A 25514-nucleotide genomic window follows, 5' to 3' on the forward strand; every position below is an offset into this window, starting at 1 on the left:
TCTTGCTACTAGATTGTTCATGAAACGACATTGCTTGTGAGAAAGCCACCTTCGATCCGCCCAAAAGAATTGTGGGCCTTGCTTGCAGTCCCATAAACCTTAATTAAGACATAAAAAAGTGAACAAAAGACTTAGAAGAAATGACAACAATGTATTTATAGAATATAACACAATTTAGAGCATTGTGAAAAAATATATATGCTTAAAGCTCAAGATGTGAGATTGGGATATGGACAACACCTAAGGAAGATTTGGATCTTGGAGAGATATTAGAATTCAAACAATTGAAACAAATGATCTAATCAATTTTTACTCATCGCTGTTTTGGAGAGAAATTAGAATTCAATTTGGCGCGACAATTCCTCTACCGTTAAAAACCTGCAGAAAGCACCGAGCTCTGTTTCCGACGGGTTGAAGATTTTGAATTTACAGCTCCAAACCCCAACGGGAAAAAGACTTTCAAATCATCTAAAAAAGCCCTCTCAATACCAGACTTACTTCCGCAACTTATATTCATTCCATTTCTCTTCCTGTTTATTTCCAGGGTTTCTGTTTCTTGAGTAGTCGAAACCCCGGGCTACTAAATGCAGTGAAGGAGAGCCCCTGATTTTGAAGAAATTTGATAGTCTGAGCCATGTTTTCACCGGCTCCGAGGAAATCGAGCGCTGGACGTCGGAGTGAGAACTATGGAGGTACGCGCACCCCGTCGACGCCTGTGTCCACGACGATGCCAGGGAGGCCCTCCACTGGCACACCCGCTCCTTGGACTTCGCGTCTCTCCACCATCGTCAGGTTTGTTTACATTTCATGCCTACTTTCTAATTTTTAGTTTGAAAAATCTTGGGCGAGCGATAGAAATTAAGTATGAATTACGAGTATTCGATTTTCAACGTTCATAATTTATATTGGATGATAGATTACAATGGATCATGCGAAAGGTCTATATACAGTTTGCTTGAAACAAATTGCACACAACTTATATTTCTTGATTAAAAATTTGTAAAAATGAGTCGTGTTTGAATGCACGCTTCGGTTATTATGTTACAACCTTTCCACATATTGGCTGGAGTTGGAGTTTTTTTAGCTCCTTTTTTGTTGGACATTTATTAGTTAGGTTACTGGTTCATGGATATCTTGGGTGAGGTTATATGTCGCGTTGTAGGCTAAGCTGAAACCGCATTCTTAAGAAAAGATATGTAGAGATTGCCAAGCCAGAGGGCAATTTTGGTTTTCTTGTGGAAGTATGCAAATAGAGTGTATTTCTTTCTATTTATTAAGGCCCTGGCTTGGATACTTGGAAAGGGGTGCTGTCTTGGGGTTCAGGTTGTCACTTTAATCTGTGCTAGGGATCTAATGGTGAAAAAAAAGGAGAAGGATGAATGGAAAGGGAATGACATGAATAAGAGACAATGGGAATCTAGGGAGGATCAACCTGATCCCAACAATGCAAAGTAGGTAATCAACCAGATCCCTTCAGTTGCCTGATTCTTGAGGACAATCAAGTTTTGTTGAACAAATTACTTTCTAAACTACTCTTCACTGTCATCCTTACATAGTTCAGGAGCATTGTTATCAGGGGATTGTCGTTTCCAAATTGGCAGTCCTTTCACCTCTCAGTCTCTTTATAATCTTTCCCTGTTTTCGACAAAACTACCTGCCACACATGGTTCTGTACTTATTATCTTGTCTACACGTCTTTCACTTTTATAGACATTCATAACGATTTTGTAGTTCTTTTATGCAGTTACATGATTTGAAGAGAGGCTGTTGTAGAATGCATGTACGATCTTGTATTTGAGTGGGTCATTATTGGTGCCACTATTGCATTCTTGTAATGGAAAGTGTTTGCTTCAATAAATACCCTAGTACACATTTATTATACGAAGTGCTTGATTATATTTTGACATTTCGGGTCTCCTCTTCTTGTTCTTTTACAATTTATTCTTAAGATATGATTTTCTTATTGAGATTGAGTAAACTTGAGATGGCAAATTTGTATGGTATTTTTCCTTGGTGGTTTTTAAAGTAGTTCTGGTTTGTCCTTTTCAAAATTATAACAATGAACTGTATTGTAAGGTAGAAATTTTCTCTCCTGTAGGATTTCATATTTTGAAGAGTCATTATCAGGTGCTACCATTGCAATCTTGGAAATACATATCTAGGGACAGTCCTTTTCTGTAAGGAGGTTGATGATATTTGACATTTCACGTTCCCCCCCGTTCCTTTACATTTCCTCCTTCAGGTTTTGTTTTAGTATTGAGATTGAGTAGACTCAAGATAGCACATTTGCATGTCAATTTTCATTTAGGGGGTTTATAAAGTAATTTGGATTTGTACTTTTCAAAAATCAAGGACCATCTGTATTGTCAGGTAGAAAATTTTCTCTTATGGAGAAATAGTGATGAGTGGATTTATACAATATATACTTTAAAGCTGTTCTTAAGATAGTTGCATTTTTTTTTTTGGTCGGTAATATGTTATGATTTTATTAAAAGTAAGTAGGGAGAGACTTGGCCCTGACCAAGGGTGGTAACAACCTGGGATACCACCATTCCGAAGATAAAAAAGAGCAGAAGGACCCATAAGCATAACAAAGAACATAAAGGACCCAAAACCATAGAGAAAGTAGATTTTAAGATTTGCCCTTAGCACCTCCCTTTGAATGTGAACGAAGGACCATATTGAAGGGCTTATTCTTCACAATTCTCTCTTTCCTCCTTTTCACAGTGTGCCAACCATCTTCAACCCCGACAGCCTCAATCTGTCAATCCAAAGATTTATCCTTGGAAAATATCCCCAGATCCGTCATGGAGGGATCATCATGTTGAGCCTTACCGTCTGCTACCAACGAGGCCTCCTCCATATCTTGAGACCTCGAAAACCTGCATTTTTCCTTTCCCTCTGGGGTAATAGCACCCTTTCCCAGCCGCAACTCCCCATCACATCCACCTGAACCAGAATCAACCCTATCTTGTAACTCTTGTTCCTCCTGAGGCTTAGTGTTTGTAGATTTATGGATATTTTCCCCAGAAACAACTCGAGAGAAGCTTTTTTGCAACCCTTCCTTCTTCCCAACCTTCTTCCCCACAGTATAAAGTTGTTGCGTAGCATCTTTCCACCAAGTGGCTGACTTAGGCATTCTATCTTTGGCACATTGCACAGCCATATGCCCTGTTTGGAAGCATCTCCTACACCTAAAGGGGATCCCTTCATAATCTAAAGGTTGCACCCAGCAACCTTTTGAAGATTTAATCGATATTTCTGGGGGAAGTCCATCTGAGACATCCATTTCCACCAAAATACGTGCAAATGTAGAATGAAAAAGATTAGATGTTCCTTCATCAATCAACCTGAAACTGCCCAATGAGTTTCCTACCGCCTCTAAACAGGAATCAAACCAAAGATGCAAGGGGAGATTAGGAAGCCTCACCCATATCGGGATCTTGTCGAAAACCTCGGTTGTTGGATGGAAGGCTGGATGCCATGGCCAGAGAGTTTTTAGTGGCGATTCTTCTCCCCAATTGGCGAATTTCATGCGATTTGTCTGGGGCAAAATCGTGGTCAAATCGCCCGGAATTTCGGGGTTAACGATGCACTGTAGAATTTGGCTTCGCCGTTGACCACACATTGCCGACGTGCATGCCCGTAATATTCGCTTGAAATCACTCGGACACGGGTATTAGATCACCTCTGTATATTCGCCAGCAATAGTAAAACGACCACGTACCTAGGACCTAATTCGCCAATTGTAAATTAAATGTTCATTGCACGCGTCGGCCAAATTCGCCAATATCAATTAAAACATTATAAGCATTCGAGGACCCATTTCGCCTCGCTTAAATTAAATTTTCATTGCACGCCCGCGCAATTCGCCAAAAATGCAATCATGGATTGCTATAAATACACTCTTTCTTACAATTTGTTCATGTCTGATTAGTAAATTGGGAGCTCTCGAGTCTCAATTCGCATTCCACAAATTGAGTTGGAAAGTCGAAGTTCATTCACATTGTAGGGTGGAGGGCCAGAGTTACAATCCTGCAACATAGGCCTAGGCATTCCTGATTCTTGATTCAGAGAATTGAGAAGGCATAAAGGTGAGTAATCATTTCTTCATACTTGATAGTATTAGTTTTAACTTTTAATTCGTAGTGAGAGGTCAAGACTCAAGATGTCACAGTCAGACATGGGTGAGACTCCTCAGGGTGGTGAAGGGATTGAGATGTCAGAAAAGGGTAAGACTCCTCAAGGCGGTGAAACTAAAGGGATTGAGAGGCCATCAAAACACCCAAAACTTAAACTTAAAGATACTACCATAAAGTCTTTCTTTGGAATTGACAAAGTTTCTGGTCCATCAACTTCTGTAGTTGCAGAAGCCATTCACAGTAGCTCACCACCACCACAAGGTGGGATTGTCATTGAGTTAAATGCATCAAATGAGGATGGCAATACCGACACGGCAGAAGATGTTGTAAGGGATACACACAATGAGGTAATTCAGTCGGATGCAAATGCTAGTACTGAAGATGATGTTGGTAGGAAGAAAAGAAAAAGGAAAGTAAAACTGGGGCGAGAGTGGGAGATGACAAGGAGTTTTAAGATTGATTGGGTAGCAAAGTACCCATTCATTGAACCGGTCCCAAACAATGATGAACAACCAACAGAATGCAGGTGTAAGATTTGTAGATGGAAAACAAAAAGAGAGAAGAAGATGCAGCTAAAGCTTGACACCATAGAAAAGCATATTGGTAAGGTTTATGAAAAACAGATCATAGACGGAAAGGAAACACGAGTAGTAAGATGGAAATCAAAGGAACAATGTCTTCATGTTAAGTATGCCACGGAATATGAAGAGCATAACCACAAATCGACAATGATTGGTAATAGTGGATTTGGAAATACAATCAAGGCTAGGCTTGAACATGCAGCGAAAGATGCAAACCTGGCAAAGACTGTTCAGATGAGTGTTATTTTTCATATTATGTCGAGAGGGCATCCTATGAAAGATTTCCCAGAATTTAGTAATTTATTATCTTTTTTGAATGTTTCTCACTATCCTATGTCACATTGGTCAATAAATGCTGGATGGGAAATGACAAACTGTCTCGCTGAGGTGGAAAAGCAAAATTTACAAGAGAGTGTAAAAGAGTCAAATTTCATTTCATTATCCATAGATGAAGTTACTGCGGTAGATAACACTGCTTGGGTTTGTATGCATGTGTATACTGTAAAAGAACACGTCAGCCGAGCTCATCTACTCTGTGTTCGTAAAATGAGGGGCAATTCAACAGCAGAAAATTTATATTTGGAAGTTAAGAAAGCTTTGAATGAAATTGCTGGTACGGATGACTTGACAATTGCCAAGAAGTTGGTGTGTGTTGGAGCTGCAGTAATGCAAGGTCAAGGGATCGGTCTTTGCGCAAGATTACAAACTAGGATTGCACCATACATGGTTGGCATTCACTGCATGGCCCATCGAATGAATTTAGCATATAGAATTGTAAGCAATTTCCCTACAGTGTCAAAAGTTGAAGGTTTGGTCCACGAGATCCACTCATACTTCTGCCGAAGTCCTAAACGTTTTGCAGAATTTCAGATTTTTGCTGAGGGAGTAACAGGAGGAAACAAGCTTCTCAGGGATGTTGAGACCAGATGGATCTCCTTGCATGGACCAGCGGAACGAGTTCTAACAGAATATCAATCCTTGATCAGTCTAATGTATGAGCAACGCCTCACAGTAGACAGAGCTCCTGATCTCTTACATAAGTTAAGTGATATAGAGACTTTGTTAACTTTAGCTAGTCTTCTCCCCATGCTGGATTCAATGAACAAACTTGTTAAGAAAGCCCAAGACAGAACTATGTATATCAATGAGTATAGCACTCTACGTAAAATGACATGCTTGAGCCTAGATGGTCTATATTCAGATCTAACATGGCGAAGCCCAAATTTTTTTAGGTGGCAGATAATTACAGATTTGAATCATGCTGAAAATTTTTTACATTTCAATACCAAAAATGAGCTATGTGTTTTTGTAAAAGGATTTCAGATACCAATGCACCAATCTAAGACGGGCAAGCGAGGCAGAGCACTACTAGTTAAAAAGGAAGATTTTGACAGGATTGTTAAATTTGTTAGTGATAATTTGAAGTCTATTGCATATGAACTTTCAATTGAGATTCGTGAAAGATTCCCTCGAGAAGAAATACTTGAAGCCATGGGTTGTGTGTATCCTCAATTTTGGCATTCAATTGGAGATAATCCAAATGACGCAAAGATGTATCATAAAAAACTAGAGGAATTGATATTGACATTTTCAAAAGATGCATATTGCAATGGACAGCCAATAGAAGGAATTTTAAATTCAGATCATCTTAGAAAACAATGCAAACAATTTGCATTGGTTATGAAACAGCAGTTGGTTAACTTGGAGAATCCATTTGAACTTGGATCAATCACAAGGCTTTGGAAAAGGATAGATCAAAGTGAAGCATTGCGTATTGCAATACCAGAATATTTGAAACTTGCTGATTTATGTCAAACAATGATATTGGGGTTGGTGGAAGATGAGAGAGTTTTTAGTGCATTAGGGCTTTTGAAATCAAAGATCAGAAACAAATTAGACAAGAATTTGGAAACTTGCTTGAGGTTGTTTGTAACCCAGTATAATGTTAGAGATTTTCCATATGATAGGGCACTGGCAATCTGGAATTCCATGCATGAAAGACGAGGGGTGTGTAACACTTTAAAAGCTGGTGGTGTTACTGCTAGTGCTAGTGCTGAGACAAATGAATATGATGGATCGCAGACTCAGAGTCAGCATGAAGACGAAGACATTTTTGAATACCTGACTCAAAATGAAGATGAACCTGTTAGTACTAGTCAGTTTCCGGATCTTGAGTCCATTTGGGATATAGAAGCCTCGGACAGTCGGACTGAGTCACTGAAGTGAATTAGCAGTCAATTTATAGGTATTTATAATTATACTACAGTTCTTGAGTCATATTACAATTTCAATTTGCAAAATTGCAATACTATAGTTGTCATTGATGATTTTTGATATTGTATTCCTTGAATTTGTCAATCAGAAGTAGAACGGATACTTATTTCATATTTTAAATTGTGAATTTGAATTATTACTAAACAATTGAATTATTAGTAAATTGGTATTTGGTTCCACATTATGTTGAACATGAAATGTAACAATTTGTGTCACAAGATCCATAAAATTATTCATACTGCATAACCGTTATTGCTAGAACCTTTCTACTGTTCTACAGTAAATGCTTAAAATGATGTTCATGGCGATTAGGGTTTTGTGTTTTTTTTTTGTCTTAGTTGGCTAGTAAACCGAAGTTGTCGTGCGTTGAAAATTTGAGTTGTCCTCTATTTATTTGTCCATGTCATCATCAAGTGTGGTCAAACCGGTTGGTCAGACATGTTTAATGTTTCATCTCTAACTCGCAAATAAATTTCATGTTTAACAATTTAAGTGGCGAGTTAGCGAGTGTTGGACTTGTTGGTTTGGGTTTAAATCGCGAGGTCTCTTGTTTTTTGAGCGTTAGCATTTTATGTTAGTGAGGTGGAGATTGTTAATGAAATCGCTTTGGTTGTGAGTTTGCGACTGGGTGTGATTTTATGTTGTCGCATGGTCGCGAGGTGTTCGTGGTTAAGTCATTTTAATTTGCGATCATGCGATGTAGTTGGTATCGCAGCTTAGTTGGTTTCGTCGCTTGCTCGTAGGTTTTGAAGTTGTTTAGCATTTTAAGTTGCGATCTGGCGACAGGTAAGTTTTGGTCTGATTTTGTGGTTATCGCATGCTCGCTAGTTTGTAAGTCTTAAGTCAAAAAGTGTTGCGAGCATGCGATGGCGGTTAAGTGCCTTGTTGTCGCGGGATTGCAAGGGTTTAAGTCAAGTTAAGTTTCGAGTTGCGAGCTTGCGATGAAATAAGTTATTTTGTTATATTTGCAGTTGTCGCCAGCTCGCAGGTAAAGAAAGAATATTACAAATAATGTTGCGAGGTTGCGACTGAAGGGCTTGATGAAGATCAACGGTTGTCGCTCACTCGGGAGATTCTTTGAGGATTCGTAAAAGGGGTTGCGAGCTTGCGATTAAGAGGATATGGTAGCATTGTCGCTAACTCGCCGGTTCCTTTCCTAATTGTTATAATCGGTTGAGAGTGTGTGATTAAAGATGGGGATTGACACGTGGACTTGTTTGTCGAGTTCTGTAAAAGTTTTGAATGGCAATAGCAATCAAATGCCACAGTAGCTATTTCATGAAAGTGTGGCAATTAATGAGACTTGAGAGAAGTGACGGCTTGCATGATCTAGCCGAGATTTTGACATTTGTACAATTGCATTAATGATGGCGCCCATTCCCAAATACCATTTTATGTTGCGAGGTTGCGACTGGATGTGATTTTATGTTATCGCAAGGTGTTCGCGGTTAGGTCATTTTAATTTGCAATCATGCGATGGGGTTAATTTTGAAGTTGTTTAGCATTTTAAGTTGCACTTGCGATCTGGCGACAGGTAAGTTTTGGTCTGATTTTGTGGTCATCGCATGCTTGCGGGTTTGTAAGTCTTAAGTCAAAAAGTGTTGCGAGCATGCGATGGCGGTTAAGTGTCTTCTTGTCGCGAGATCGCAAGGGTTTAAGTCAAGTTTCTAGTTGCGAGCTTGCGATGAAATAAGTTGTTTTGTTAGATCAACGGCTGTCGCTTACTCGCGAGATTCTTTGAGGATTCGTAAAAGGGGTTGCGAGCTTGCGATTAAGAGGATTTGGTAGCATTGTCGCTAACTCGCTAACAGGTGGACTTGTTTCTCGGGTTCTGTAAAACATTTGAATGCCAATCGCCAATCAAATATAAGGGCATGAATTCAAATTTCGCTCGAGTACTTCAGTCTGAAGTTTGAATTAATGCCACAGACTGTAGCTACTAGCTAGTTCATGCAAGTGTGGGAATTAATGAGACTTGAGAGTTGAGACTTGAGAGAAGTGACGATGCCCAAATAGTAAATACCATAAATTGCATGATCAAGTCGAGGTTTTGTATAATTGCATTAATGCATTCTATCTTCGAGGTAATCCAGTGAATTGAGCTCTGCAACAACGTTGGAGAACTCAAAGTGTTGGGTGTGAGAAAATTTCAGAAAATTGGTTAAGTTTTTCTCTTGCAGCTAAAATGAGCCAGGTGACGAGTGGTACTGGAGGTTCCAAGCCCAAGCCCAAGCCCAAGCCCAAGCCCACGACAAGTGGAGCAGGAGAACCTGGAGGTTCCAAGACCAGTGCCACCGAGGAAACGATGGTTAAGAAATACAAAGAAGAATTTGTAGATTTGATGCCAGGGACTTCCGTTGCTTTGAATACAAATCATTTGGCATGGAGAGATTTATTTAGCCAATGCAGAAACCCTACCACGCCTAATATGACTGGTTATGCTCTGTTTAAGTATTTTTGGAATAATAGGGTTAAGGGTGTCCCAATGTCAAACCCTTGGGATTTAAATATGGCAAAGTTAATTGTGCCAGATGTGTATGTTGATGTGGATTTGATCAAAGAGTTGGCCAAACGCTATTGCCTAGTATCTAGGGTAATCAGAAGAAAGAACCAGTCTGCCCTAGTTTCAATTAACAGAGCTAGCTTTGTTGAAGCTTTCCAGATTACTGGTTCTGCATGTATAGATATAGATTTGGAGTAGATTGCAGAGGATTACGACAAATACAAAGGTGTTATCAAGAAGCATGCAATCCCCAGATACATGCCTAGGGTGGATAGGAAGTCGGTTATAATTCCAGAGAGTATCGAACCACCATTTGACATCACACCTTTCCACCATTATATGCATTGTACAATCTATGGATTATGCAGAGTGTTGGGTTTGATGGAGATTCAACAGTGTCAGCTGAATTACTGATGATGGCCATGGACATTCAACACCCAGATGTTAACAAAGATTACGATTATGTGGGCTATGTGGTTGAACACATTCATAATGCTCTAGTTGAAATTCAGAGTGGTGCACCCAGCCCTACATTCAAGCATTATTCATTGCTGATGCATTTAATCTTGTTCTATAATGTTGAGTTCTTGGATAAAGAATTGGAGCTTTTCAAAGAAGAACTCGGTGTCTTAATGCCAATACAAAGATGGACCCAGGTTTGGGACAGTAGTTCTCCCCATTCTTCTTTCCTTTTCTTTGAAAATTGGATTGTTTCGCCAATTATGGAAATGCTAGGAATAATTAGGGAACGATTGTCAATTGATGTTAGGAGAGTTTTGAGACCTTACCAGTTTGTTCCAAACTGGTCTATTTCACATAACTGGGGGGACTTTTATTTTTTTGATAACTTTTCTGTGATCAGAGTCTACGGGTGTCCTCAGCCTCCCCATATTTTACCAAAGTTTGTTCCAATTAGGATTGCTTTTATGGAGTTTATCTGGCAATTGACCCTAGTTGAAAAAGAATACCTTGATAAACACAGGAAGGGTTCTTTTCTTCCTAGGCTTTGGGTTGCGTCTGATTTTACCATTGGTAGGAGTTGCTTTGATCAAGTAAACAATTTCCTTAAACAGTATAGGTTGGTTAATGCTGTGTCTAGATTTTGTGATTCAGAACAATTTATTAAAATTGCAATGCCAAAAATGACACCTTGGGCCGCAATAAAGGACCATGAACCATTGGATGATGAAGATGTGGTTAGAAATTTGCTGAGAAAAGATGAAGTACAAGAAAGGAGAAGAAAATGGAAAAATTTGATGAGAGTTGAAGCAGAATTGAAGGCTGCTGACCCTAGTTTCTTAGGTTTTTGCCCTGATAGCCCGTACCTGGAGAGGATTAACAAAATGCTGAGTTTATATGAAACTCTAATGGAACAAATGCCTCCAATTCCAGATTCCGAAGTGGCTGCTCAGCAGCAAGACCCCCAAGATGCACATTCTTCACATGGCAAGAGGCCACTTAGCGTGTCTGCTGATGATGTAGAGAGTGGGGATGAAGTTCAATCTACCCCAGCTACAAAGAAACAAAAAACCAGTGAGGTCGGTACAATTGTGAGGGGAGACCCTGCTAGAGCAATTGTTACAGAACAAGGACAATACTTTCATCAAATAAGGACACATCTCAGAGAAGCAGGGTAGAATGAAGAACAGGGAGAAACAATTGAAGCCCTTGCTCAAGGCTTTGATGAGCTTGTGATGTTGTCAAATGAATTCATTAAAGATGATGACTTTATTAAGTCAGATGAAGTTAAAAGTTTTTTGTCAAGATTGAAACAAAAACAATTAAGACAAAATCTGATCATAGAGGAAGCAAATGAAGAAAAGAAATTGGAGATCATCGAGGCACTGCAGCAATATGATCCTAACAGGGAGCAAATTTCTGTGGAACAGGCAAGACAATTGATTAAGAGTACTGGTATGATTATGATGCCTGATTGGGATATCTAGTCTACTTTTATTATTGATCAGATTAGGAAGCAAGAGGACCCAATGTTCAAAACTGAATTTGAAATTGGAGATGTAATAAGAGGATCAGGATTTAATCCTAAGTCAAAGTTACTTGCTGCTTGGTCTTTGGCCCCTTCCACTCAAAAGCCCCACCTTCTAAATATCCAAGTAGAAAAGAAAGCTGACAGAATGATCTGGAACTTGCAAAACACAACTGACACGGAGATTGCCTCTTTTTTGACTCAAGTTTCTTTCATGAATTTATCAAAAACAGAGGATTTGTGAAGAAGATACACAGAAACATATACCCAATTGATTACATTGAATAAAAAATATGAAGAGACACTGATGAAGAAGGGCGCTTTGGAGGAAGAGTTAGTGGATTTGAAAGAAAAAATTGCAAATGAGCCCCCTCCAATATAGATTACATAACAAGTACAAGAAATACCAGCTGATGTGACAGCAAAAATGGAGGAATACACAGGGAAAATTTAAAAGCTTGAAAAGGAACAAAATGTCAAGGCTATCTCTGTTGTGTCAGGAATTTTGAAACACAGGATTAATGTATTGAAAGGAAAATTGATGGTAGTGCATGATTTGCATATTTCTTTGACAGAGGCAAGTAAAACATCCTCTGAGGCTGTCGCTTTTCTTGGACCTTTGTTCAATGTTTGGTCAGAAAGAAGCAGATTAGATACTGCAATGATGTATAGTGACGAGTTCCCTCCCAAGATCAGTGACACCAAAGACATGGTGGAGGTAATGAATGCAGCTTATGCATTTTTCACAGGGAAGGATGTGCTTATAAATGAAAAATTGCAGACATTTGGGGAAGGTTATAGTAAATTGGTGCCTTCAATTTATGGTAGTAATGGACAATTGAAATCAGTTTCTGATTGGACCAGCGAATTTGATTTGATTCTGGAGCAAGAAGAAATAATCAAGCATGTAAATGAATAGGTTGATGCTGATTTCCTTAACGGTATGCTTGATTCACTGTTCAAGGTTGAGGTTGACCATGCAAAATTTATTGTTGAGTCCAGGGCAGTTACAGATGCCAGATGGACAGATTTAGTTGCAAAGTTGGAAGAGGTAAAGGCATTCAGTTGGCCAACAGACAAAGAGGTGGACAGGTGGCAAGCCATGCTAAAGCCAAAGAAGAAATCTCAGGTTGAGGTTGCTACCCAAGATTACTCACAGTAATCTTTTTCTTTTCGATCGGTAGAGAGGGATGGCCAATTGGCCACTTTTATTGATGTTGAACTTGAAAACTCTTATATAGTTATAAATTTATAATAGCTCAACTGTTCAAGAATTTGATAAGTGCATAGTTGAAAACTTGAATCGCATTGTGAATTTACTTTCTGATATCATTATGAATATAATATCAATATCATTTGCAGTTTGATATCTTCACATAATTGTCTTTGTGTTGAATTTATGTTTTCACTGTGAATTGAATGGTCAAGGGTTTTTCAGTTTACATATGAATCTGGGTTGTGTATGTAATGGCATTATTCATTATTGAAGTTTATTATCAGGTTGTCTTGAATTGTAAGTTTTAAGTGACTCTAGAGTCTATGCCCTAGGATAAGGCACCGGTCTGTTGTCTTAATGTTTTACTAATTATGTTGTATAATGTATTCCTATCTATGGTGGTGTTTAATAGTAATACTTTCATTCTTAATACTCTTGAGTCTTATGATTTTATATGCTATGGATGTTTATGTAATATATATGGAGGTGTTTTATGACTGTCTATAATCTGCCTACCAATTACAATGAGGTGAGTTGAATGGTCAAGGGTTTTTCAGTTTACATATGAATCTGGGTTGTGTATGTAATGGCATTATTCATTATTGAAGTTTATTATCAGGTTGTCTTGAATTGCAAGTTTAAAGTGACTCTAGAGTCTATGCCCTAAGATAAGGCACCGGTCTATTGTCTTGATGTTTTACTAATTATGTTGTATAATGTATTACTATCTATTGTGGTGTTTAATAGTAATACTTTCATTCTTAATACTCTTGAGTCTTATGATTTTATATGCTATGGATGTTTATGTAATATATATGGAGGTGTTCTATGATTGTCTATAATCCGTCCACCAATTACAATAAGGTGAATTGAAATTGAATGGTCAAGGGTTTTTCAGTTTACATATGAATCTGGGTTGTGTATGTAATGGCATTATTCATTATTGAAGTTTATTATCAGGTTGTCTTGAATTGTAAGTTTAAAGTGACTCTAGAGTCTATGCCCTAGGATAAGGCACCGGTCTGTTGTCTTGAGGTTTTCTATGACTGTCTATAATCCGCCCACCAATTACAATGAGGTGAATCCTTAATATGTATTATGATTCCAGACTAACAAAAAATTTAAATGAAAAATTACATACACCATAACAATGCAACAAATGAAAAAAGTTAAATCTCATGATTTTGATCATTTGAAAGAGATACAATTATACACAATAAATTTAATAATTTATATATAACTCCTTCAAGAACCTGTACAAAGCTTGACACTAAATGCTTTTCATTTGCTATATAAATGACTATACATTATACAACTTGCTCCCTTCACCTAGAGTCTAGAATGAAGAATCACTACTGGAACCAGAAAATGAACCCCAATGACTATACAACTTGCAAAACTGCTTGAGCCATGCCATTATCACCCTGATGCCTTCGGATGGAATGTGAGATGTTATGTTCTGTCCAACAGATCATTTCCAAATAGAGGAGGAAGCCTTCATGCCCAGGAATAGAGACAATGGAAAGAGGGACTTGAGCCTTCATGCCACGATCAGGGAAAGTGGAAACAGGATCTTTAGGGTAAATGTAATCTGTTGGGGAGGGGTTGCAGCTTCCATGTCGTCACAAAGATGACTGGCTGCCACTCCCCATCCAAACAAATCCTTCTTTCATTCCTCTGCAGGCTCCTTCTTCAAACCCCTTGCCATCCTATGGAAGAGTAGAAGCAGAGGATGTGCCATGCTTGGCCCTTCTTGACAAGAAAAGGCTTTCACACCCCCTCTGGCAATCCTTCTCACTTTCACAACTCCTCTGACAATAAACAAACTCACACAGAAGAAAACAAAAAAACACCCATCCAGTATCATAGAGCACACAACAAGTACAACTCCATGCACTATCCTGCTCAAACATCATCTTCCTTTCTGAGGAAAAAAACCACTCTAAGAAAATGAAAAAGGTTTATTTTCTCTTCTACCAATTAAGTCACCACTCCATTGTATTTATAACATTTTCACACTTCATTTGGTGATGCTCATTCTGCATTCATGTGAAAAATTATCATTTTGGTGGTTTCCAAATGACTGTAGACTCTAGAAGTCATCATCATGCCTATCAAATCCACTGTATCCTGCTAAGGCTCATCTATTGTGAACGATTTTGTTCTGATTTTATTCCTCCTTGATTGGACAAATTTTGCTTCAAAATCCCTGACAATAAGCAACTTGAGCTCTTATTTCTCAGAGAAATCCGTGATCTCCCATCTCTAACTCAGAAGCTATCAAATCCTTTTATGCCTCTGAAACCGTCGTCCTCGCTTGTCTAATCAACCTCGACTCAAGAGAAACCTTCAAACTAGTCCCTCAGGAACGAGTCAGCATCCAAGCCTTATGGTTATCGCTAGCTTGTGAGGTAAAATGTCTGAAGACGTGATCAAGCTGCGAGCTAGCGACGAGATAGTTTGTGGTTAAGTTTTATGGTTATTGCTAGCTCGCGAGGTAAAATGTCTGAAGATGTGATCAAGCCGCGAGCTGGCGACAAGTTGGTTTGGGTTTACATCGCGAGGTCTCAGGCTTTTTGGGTGTTAGCGTTTTATGTTACCGAGCTAGAGATTGTTAGTGAAATTGCTTTGGTCGCGAGGTCTCGAGTTGGTCTGATGTCATACATCATAGCCGCAAGAGTTAGCGAGTAACTCATTTCATACAGTTGTCGCTAGCTCTCATGTTTGTTTAATGTTAGCATTTTTAGGTCACGAGCTAGCGACTAGACAGTTTGTGGTTAGGTTTAATGGTTATCGCCAGCTCGCGAAGTTAAATGTTTGAAGACCTGATCAAGCCGCGAGCTTGCGAGTGAATTGCTAGCGGTTAAGAGATAAACAGTTTTATGTTGGCGAGTACGCGACAAGGGTTAAAGTTACCACTATCTCCAAGTCGCTGCGGTGACGAGGACTTAACATTTTGTGGTCGAGAATTGGCGAGTGGCAGTTCAGTTTCCCTCAGTCGCTAGATCTTGAGGTTACAAAGGCTTAGCATTTTCAGCTTGCGAGTTGGAGATAGAGAGAGTCGTAAGGCCTTGTTGCTAGGTCACGAGATGCCCTAATGGGCAGTCTTCCAAGCAGAGAGATGACAACTGCGTGCCACGTGTTTTAATGACTTAAAGTCAATATCTTGAAATCACCAATATTTTTATTTTTATGGTTTGAAAATAGCTTGAAATCGCCAATATTTATATTTTTATGGTTTGAAAATAGGTTGAAATCGGCAATATTTTTTTTTTAATGGTTTGAAAATAGGTTGAAATCGCCAATGCAAATATTTTTTTGGTTTTAAAAACATTACAATTCGCCCATGCAAATATTTTTGGGGTTTTAAAAACATTACAATTCGCCAAGAATTTTTCACAAACTTTGAGTGATCATGGCTAATTCGCCAATGGAGATTATTATTTTTCTCCGTAAACCGCAAAAATTCGCCCGTAAAATTAAAATTTTCCTCGGGAATTATACAACTTTCGCTAGGTTTTTACACCTTGTCCAAGGGGGGGGTTTCTTAAAGTTTTCCCTGGCCATGGCTTCAGCATTAGAGGGAACTTGTCCTCCCAACTCCAGAATTGATCACATAGAACCTTGTTTCTGTCTTGAGACTTTTCGAAAATCACAGTAAAAAAACCCTTTGCTGCAGGATAAATCTGCACACACCCGTCAATTAAAGGCTCCCATTTATCAGAGATCCAAGCATGCAAGTCATGAAGGCTTGGCCACAGGCCCCTGAAGCGTCCGATCAACCCTAGCTCAGAAAAAACTAAAACATTATGTGAAACTTCCTCATCGGCCTTCGCATCCAATGACACAGCAAAAGCCTTGGTCGAGAGCATTAAAGAGGATCCCGAAACACCATTGCGCCGTTGATGGGAGTTTGGTGTTGGTTTGATCGAAGGCGGAGGAATTTTTTCACCATATCCACGGAAACCAAGGTTGGGCTTAAACCCCCGTCTTCAAAACCGCGGAAATCGCCTCGCTGCAGCCGTGACACTAGACTGTTGTCGCTCATGGGAAGACCAACGCCATTTTTCACAGCACATTGGGAGCCCTGTTTCCCAGCCAGGCCAGAGCAGTTTTGGTAAGCCTTGCATTTCGGCAGGGAGAAAGAAACCCTAGCTCCATCTTGTGGAGATTTCAAACAGCTCCGGAGCGCCATTTGCATAGTTGAATTGATAGTTGCATTTTTTTTGGCACAATGAAATATTAATATATAATATTGTTGTTCAGCATCATCAGTTTTTACTTTATTCCTGGGGATGCATCCTCGGGATTTTTTGCTCTGCACCCTTTCTTTGACTCCTTGAAAAGCTCCCTTGCCATCGCAGATTAAAAAAAATGACCTAGCCATCCCAGAAATGTTCCGGAAACATGGGGATTTTTGTTAATTTTGTATCAGACTCTAGCAAATTAGATAACAATAACAGATAGACAAATCAATGCACACAAGGAACACCAAAATACCCTGGGAAAACCTTCCTCTTGGGGGTGAAAAACCCAGCAACTAATCTCAGATCTTTATTAAGCAATAACCAAATGTATCTTTACAATGAGCTTCAACTCTTGAAGCAATCAGCAAACTATGCACAGTAATATCTTCAACCTAGGGCAAACTGTAATGATGAACTTATCTGCAATACAGACATTGCTGTCACAAACAGGGTTGCTGTCACTAAGATGAAGCTTGCTGATCCTAGGATGAGGTCGCAGCCTTCAAGAATAGTTCGCTGCCTCCAAAAGATGATTGCTGACCTCCCAATGATAATTGCTGTCACTGGAAACTAGTTCGCTGTCTTCAAGATAATGTTTGCTGTCCTTTAATTGGTGTTTGCTGAGCTCTCAATGATGATCTCTGACTTAGGAGATAATTCGCTGCTCTCTGAAGTAATTCGCTGAATAGCAGATAGGAATGTAATCACTGAATTGTGTGTCTTAACAATGATATTGGCATTACATATATACGAGACTCTTGCCTTCCAATTTACCTTAGGTCGGCTTTACAATTTAGGCGCCAAGAAGAATAGGTCATGATTAAATACAAGTTACATCACAAGTTACATGTATCGCCTACTTAGGGCCTGGCTAACACAAGGAAACATTTATGTCTTCTAAGGCTGGTAGGGCCACATACACGTTAGGTGAGCTAGGGCGGCCCTAGAAGGGCTCCGACCTAGCTACATACATCAACAATTTTCCGGGACTTCTGGGCATCCCCAATACAGCGAGGAATGTCAGTGATGTCCTCCAACCGTCTTTATAGAAACACTCAATTTAAAATAAAAGGGCCCAAACCAATTAAAATTTGTTTTTGTGTTTTTTCCATCACTGCTTCAGCAGATTTTCAATCATTCTAAGGCAAGATATTAGCTGTCATAACAGCAGTCATATCAGTAATCTGAGGAGGTATTTTACTGTCTTTGTTATTGAAATAAACATTGGACAGCAGCGTTCCTCACATTAGTTTTGTGACATTATAGAAGGATATGTTCAACAATTTGATCACTTCATATAAAAGACAGCAGCTTTTCATCTATCCTAGGGTTTCAAATATGCAATTTCATTTTCAAACTGTGGATACTCGAACAGTTTTGGTGATAGATACTCTAAAATAATAAAATTAAAGGCTTGCCTTGCACATGTCAAAGTACAAGAATTAGAATTGAAGGAGAAGATTAAAAACATGAGTAGATGGCAAAAAAGTTATGGAATAGGAGTGTTTTTTCCTTTGTTGATTTAAAGTCAAGAATTTGGCTTTGCATGCATCAAGCACCATGACCCTACAAAGAAAAGATATCAGCGATTGATCAACTATTTTGCAAACCTTCTGAATTCAATAGAAAATGCCTTCACTTTGTCATTATATGGGAATCTCAAAAGATTGTTCTAAGAGAATGTGAAAATGTTAGGATAAGAGTCTTCTTGAATGTTAAAAGCTCATTGGAAAGCGTTGGTTCTAAGAGTTTTTAAAATGAAAGCAATTAAATTTTATTAATTTGTTTGACTCTCACGTGAACTCGCAATTCAACTCTAGTGTGTATGATGAATGCCTTATCAAATGTTATCATATGAATATTTGAAATTTCCCTTTATTTTAAAAATATTCCCCATTTTTTAATAACAGCCCCCTGTCATCCCTTAAAATGATTGAAAAAAATTTATCCTCAAAATGTGTCTCCTTGCCTCTCGGTATCCCTATTTCAGAGACTTGGTGGAACATAGGTTTTTTTGACTTCCATGTGTCATTGTTTAGTTGTCTTGTAAAAGTATTGTTGTAATCTTTTGCCCACAGATATCTCTATGAATTGTTCACATTTTGTTTCGCAGTCAAATATTATAATCTTTGTTCAATATCATCAATATTCTATCTTTCGAAGGTCATTGCTAAGTCATATTGAAAAGTGTTGCCCTTTTTTTTGTGGCTAATGGCATCTATAGGTACTTTAAACTATAAATGGTCTTGCTTGGTATGGTGGTGTAAGGAAGTGAGATCCAACAACTCGTTTTATTAACAAACATTGAATTATTTTGTTATCTTTTTGGTAATTCAATCTTATTGATTTCCTTAGAGAACTATTTTAAGGGTAAAAGCCACCTTGTAGAACTCATGGACGACTTTGCTAGTTCTTTAATAGTTTGGCTTTCTTTATGGTAGTAAATTTATTCTAGTCTTGAATAACTTTTAGTTTCATGGGATCCACTGTTTAGCTTTAGCAAAAGTTGTGGAATTAATTTATATTTAATAAAAGTAAAGGTAGTTTTCCTTAATGGGTGAACGGTTTTGTTTTAGGTTGCATGGACATGGACATGATGTAATGTCCCCATTTTTCTAGTCTTTTATGAAGCCTTAGCCTTTTGGCTAAGTGGAGAAATAAGGAGAAATTAATTAAATTAATTTCTTATAGTCATTAAATAAATTAAAAATTAAAAAGTGACTTTATATTTAATTATTTTAATTAAAAGTGACTAAAGTATAAAATTAAAATAATTAAAAAGTCACTTAATAAATAATGAAGTGTACCTACCCTCTTCTAGAAGGAACCTCATGATGGGTTATGAAAAAGGATAAATAGAAGAGGATGATGGATGATCAGGCAGGTTGGAGATTTGGATATGATGAAATGACTGATGTGTGGCATTGGTTGAATCTCTGAGGACGGAAACCTTCAGCAAGATTGAGGAAGGGCTGGATGAAACCCTAGCTTCTTCTTGGGAGTGGGAGATACTAAGTTTCCCACATTGTGCATAATGAGTTGATAGTGGTTGAAAAGGACAACCTAGTCCCTTCACTTGAGCTCAAGGAGATTTATATCAGATTGGTATATTGCTTCAGATTTCATTAACATGATTTGACATTTGGTGGTTTGGTGAATGCACATCTCTCTATTGGAGACCAGCGAAATTGCCAAAGGAGGAGGGCGATGTCATTATGGAGATTTAGAGGTGAGATCAAAGTGTATTGCAGACTGTTATCAGTGTTGTGCCGACCCTCCAAACCCTGATTTGGCTTCTTGTTCATTGTTGATACTTCGAATCATAAGTGGGAAGCCAGCTACTTCATCTTAGGAGCAAGGCGATTCCTTTGAGGCATAATTGAGTGAACTTTGGTGACAAAACAAGGACATTTGCTGACAGACATCAGACTGGTGCAGACCTCTTGAAATTCACGATTTCGTTCATAGTTTATTGTTGATGCACCAGGGAAGGTGGTGATTACACCTAGAGGGATAGGCGATCTCCTTGGTGTCAATTTTAGAGGCTTTGCCGATATGATCAGATCATCCATCAGTGCATAATCAGAAAATCGGATCTGAGCATAGACACCTTTGATTTGGGGTATATCTGCATGATTTGGCTTGAATTTCCATAGTGGAGTGTAGCGCCTACCTCAAGCATTGAGACCGATCAGTTTAGGAGGCGATTTGGAGACCTTTGATGCAGTCACTGTGACATTTCAGATCTACCACTTGCAGCAGTAAGGGGCGGAATTGCATATAGCTCGATTTGGCACTTGGGAGGTTTGTTGATAGTTGATATTGCTTACTACTTCACTGCAGTTATACCAGGTTCAAATTGTCATATTTCTATTGCATTTTCAGTTAATTGATAGAGTTATAACAGTCATATGTCTTCAGACAAATCTAAAAGTGTCCATGACTATTTGGTCAATATATTTGTTGTAAGACGGCTAACGAAATAAGCCTATTTTGATTTATGAATGAAAGAGCTATAAGGCTGTACCTCTTTATTTGATGCTCGCCAAATGTTTGATTTAATGACAGTCTGCTGTACCTGTTATTTCTGCATACCAATTTATGTCAGTAAGTCCAAACTTTAGTAATTACAGTTGCACTTTCATTCTAAGATTGTTGTATCATGATTAGCAAGTCACCAAACTGTTTGAACAAGAGTTTGTAATGTCAAGACATATCTGAAGTATCTTGGACCAGACTTATGTCAAGTGTTTAACGAATTTCCCCTAAGGGTCAAAGACTGAAAATTGATATCAGAATTTGGTCAGGGGATATTACACATGAGGTATGTATATGGAAATGAGAATCATATATTTATAATATGTATTTAACAAACTCTATGTAACACAAGTTTATAAGCTATTGGAGAAGATTTTCATCACTTTAGAAGCAATAAAGACACATGATTGGATTGAAATTTCCCAATTCATTTGTGGATACATGAATGCCACTTATTATTCCCTTCATCAACCATGATGATGACATGATTGATTATCTTACAATAACTTTTTATTTTTATTGTTCCCTTCATCTTTGTGGAACAAGAAGGAGAGTGACAAAAAACCACCTATTGCAGCTCTGAGATTGACAAGAGGCTATCATGTGCCATGGTTTGTGAGTGCGTGCGCATAGCGAATAATGAGTCTCAAGGTGAGGAAGAACTTACAAAGTTCTTCCTCATCAAAAATCAATGTATTTGGAAGAAAGTAGGTGCTTGCTTTGGGACATGCTGTCAAGCAAATCTGATTTCACAAAAGCTGGTTAGTGAACTTGGTTTGAAGACAAGAAATCACCTAAATCCATATTCCTTAGGGTAGGTGAAGCAAGTAGGAGATATCTCAATCACTAAGAATTAGAAACTTAACATTGGATTCAATCCATAATTTAGAAATGAGGTGAATGCGGTCGTGTGAGGTGTCATCTTGTCGTTATCTCTACTTTGGGGATGTTTCTATAGTTTAGGAGGAAGATTAAATATATGTTACATTAGATTGGCAAGGACTTCACTCTTCGTCATATGGGCAGGTACAAAATATCCATCATGAGTGCTTTTTAAGCCAAGAGGCTACTCAATTCCATTGGTAAATTTGCTTTGTTGTTATTGTGTGGCAAAGAGGAAAAGGGGGTGGCTGAGATCAAATTAGTATGTGGGACAAACAAATAAAAGAAGAAAGTAGATATTTGAGTTCTTAGAGCCCAAGGAGCTGCCCCACAAAGAGCAACTGAACATGTGATTCAACTACTTCTTGATTGCTCTCTTCCCTACATAGGGTTGTACTAACAAAGTCTATTAGAGGCTAATGAAGTAAACATATAGCTGAAAACTCATATTGAGTATGTATTTATAAGACCTAGTGCCTTGTCTTGTGGATCTCCCATGGTGGTGGTACCTAAAAAGAACAAAACTTGGCATGTGTGGGGATTATGGAGTGTTGAGCAAGATCATTGTTGATGATAGGTAGCCTCTTGGATCAACTTTAGCAAGCTAAATATCTTTACCATGCTAGATCTCAAATTTGGATATCATTGAGTAAGATTAAAAGAATACATTTGGAAAATTGCATTCATGACTAGGTAAGGGCTATTTGAGTGGTTTGTTCTACCATTTGTATTGTGCAACGTTCCATCCATCTTTTCAAGGTTGATATATGAGGTATCGCAAAGCATTTTATAGACTCGTGTGATAGTTTATTTAGATGATATCCTTGTTTTCACTAGGACATACAGGGAGCACATATCTTATCTAAATCAATTTCAACAAATTTAAGGGAGAACAAGTCGTTGAATGGAAAGAAATGTGAGTTAATTGAAACATCACTTGTCTACCTTGGATTTGTTGCAGATAATGGAGAGATTAAGATTGATCCCGCCAATCTTGAGGCAATTGTGAATTCGTCAAGATCTACGATCACCTAAACAAGGAGTTTTCTTTAGGCTGTCCAATTCATGTGAAAATTTGTCAAAGCTTACTTCTATATTATTACTCAATTGCATGTATAACAAGGGTTGTAAAGTGTTTTTTTTTTTGACTAATAAATAACAAAGATTATTTGTTAAACTTAAGCATTAAATCATCCATCCATTGGTTCTTGTCTTGCCTAACCCCCAACAACCTTTTGAGGTGAAAATGGATGATAGTGGTTATGCATTCAGGGCTATTTTATTGAAAAGGGAAGGCCTACATGTTTTCATTTAGAGCTCATTTGAGGGTCACTCGTATAACCATTGCAAATCTACCAAATACGTGTATGCATTAGTGCAAGTAGTGAAAGAGTGGAAACACTACTTGGTGGGCAAAGAAATGGTTGTCCACATAGATCATCAACCTCTACAATATTTTCAAGCTCAAAACTCCAAGCAGAAACACACTACAAGTGGATGGGATTCCTCCAACAATTTTGCTTGGTGATTAAGTACAAGCAAGGTGTGCCAAATAAGGTAGATGATATGTTGTCTAGATCACCTCTTCTTTCTGCAACCATTATGCCATTTGTATGCCTTATTATGATGTGTATAATGGTGTGTAAGAGAAAATCTTGTCATGAAGCATGTGTAAGAGCATCTATGAAGAATATAGTAATTAAGAGGTGTTATGACCATAGAAACAGGACTCAGACTTAGCACAGACTCGGCAAGGGTGACCCGCCTCGGGACTCAGCAAAAAAACTCGATGCAAACTCGACAGGACTTGGCAAAGTGAAAAACTCTAGAAATTTGGAGATTTTAAGGATTTAAAACTTGTTTCATGCACCCTTTATTTAATAAACTTTAAAGGCACAATAACATCATCAAATAGAAGCTAATTTGATCACGTACACAAATATACATGATCACATACACAAATATACCTCGATCACATCAGTATAAACACAAACTGTAGCTGAAGGAAATAGCAAACTTAGATATATAAATAATGTCAGATGTATACAAAACTAATGGAATATAAAATCCATAACATCAAATGTTCCATACAAATATCAAAACAATAACTACAAGTCTGGCTCATAGGAGTCTGAGTCTGCATCTCTCCTACAAAGGCATCTAAGGTAGGTCCAAGACACCCCATCAAAGTCACTTTCTTCCATGCTCTCTTATGGTTGAGCCTTCCAAATATATTTAAATGCTTTATGATTGAATTGATAAGTCTGCCATGAATTTAATTATGATAATCTGTTTATTAAAATTATTGTTGTAAATGGTTTCTCATCTGTTGGCAGGGTTTCAATCAGGTGAAAGGTATTTTCTAACCCCACTTATTTATTTGGAAATTTAGAATTAGGGCAAATTTAGGGCATTCTTAATTAGGGGACATTACAAATGGTATTGGAGCATAATCTTGCCAGCCTGCGGGATAAACCTACCTTGACTATCATTCTCTTAGGTTTCAAGTAGGCCGATGGTGCATTTCTACATGTGTAATGTGAGTTGAGCATGTTTATTCCATGTGTATTTAATATGCTTTTCTCATGTATACCTTGTGTTTGCTCCATGTCTGGCATGTTTCCAGCATATGTGTTTTATACCTTGTGTATTTACGTGTTACTTATGAATGATGTGTTTTCAGCATGTCTACTCCATGAATACCTTTCTCTTTTATGCTTCATGACTGATCCTTCTTTCCTGAGACTCACTCAGCTCGTGGCACCAAGCACCAGCTTGCCCCCCCCAGTCCTCATTGGTCAGCAATCTCCGGGAGGGGCTCCCTTCAGCAGCAGTACTCCTCTCCTTCCAAGAAGCATCATAGGGCTCTAGGCCTCCTGCTGGCTCTTTGGGTTGCACGTCTATTTTGAGGTTCTTCTCTGCGGTGCAGATTTTGTAGTGGGGGTCAGGGGGTTTGGGCTGTCCTTGCTGGGATTCCCTTCCCCTCTTTCCCTCTCCCCCTCTCTTTCCTTTCTTTTGGTTTCTTTGGCTTTGTTTGACCTTGGTGTTTTGTTGCTTTTCTTTGGGCACTGTTTGGTGTCCCTGCTGTGGGCTGGCCCCCTTTCTGGTTGTTGGCAGTCCCTTGAACCTGCTTTGTGGTCTTCCGTTGGACATTAATAAATTTATCTTATGCTTTGTACCTTATGTGTATTTATGTGTTACTTCATGAATGATGTGTTTTCAGCATGTCTACTCCATGAATACCTTTCTCTTGTATGCTTCATGAGTGATGTGTCTTCAGCATGTCCACTCCACGAGTGCCTTTCTCATATATGCTTTATACGTTATGCGTATTTATGTGTCACTTCATGAATAATGTGTTTTCAGCATGTCTACTCCATGAATGCCTTTCTCTCGTATGCTTTATGACTGATGTGTCTTCAGCATGTCAACTCAATGAGTGCCTTTCTCATATATGCTTTGTACCTTATGTGTATTTACATGTATGATTCATACCCTATGTAGCTGCTTCTTGCCTTATGTGCATTAGTTTGTGCCTTATGTATATTCATGGGTGTTGCTTCTTGCCTTAAATGTATTCATTATTTCATGCCTTACATCTACACTCTATGCCTTGTGTGTATTCACGTGTATAATCTGTGCCT

General features: G+C 38.4%; 1 protein-coding gene across 1 annotated transcript in view; it reads left to right on the top strand.

Annotated features, from left to right (window-relative positions):
- Window positions 1-242: 242 nt before the first annotated feature.
- Window positions 243-25514, top strand: part of LOC131042820 (nuclear pore complex protein NUP133) — a 128714-nt gene continuing 103442 nt past the window's right edge. Inside the window, exon 1 of the mRNA XM_057976135.2 lies at window positions 243-792. Coding sequence (XP_057832118.2) covers window positions 635-792 — 158 coding nt within the window. The 5' untranslated portion in view covers window positions 243-634. The remainder of the gene's footprint in view (window positions 793-25514) is intronic.

This window comes from Cryptomeria japonica, chromosome 9 (assembly GCF_030272615.1).
Source record: "Cryptomeria japonica chromosome 9, Sugi_1.0, whole genome shotgun sequence".
Lineage (NCBI taxonomy): Eukaryota > Viridiplantae > Streptophyta > Pinopsida > Cupressales > Cupressaceae > Cryptomeria > Cryptomeria japonica.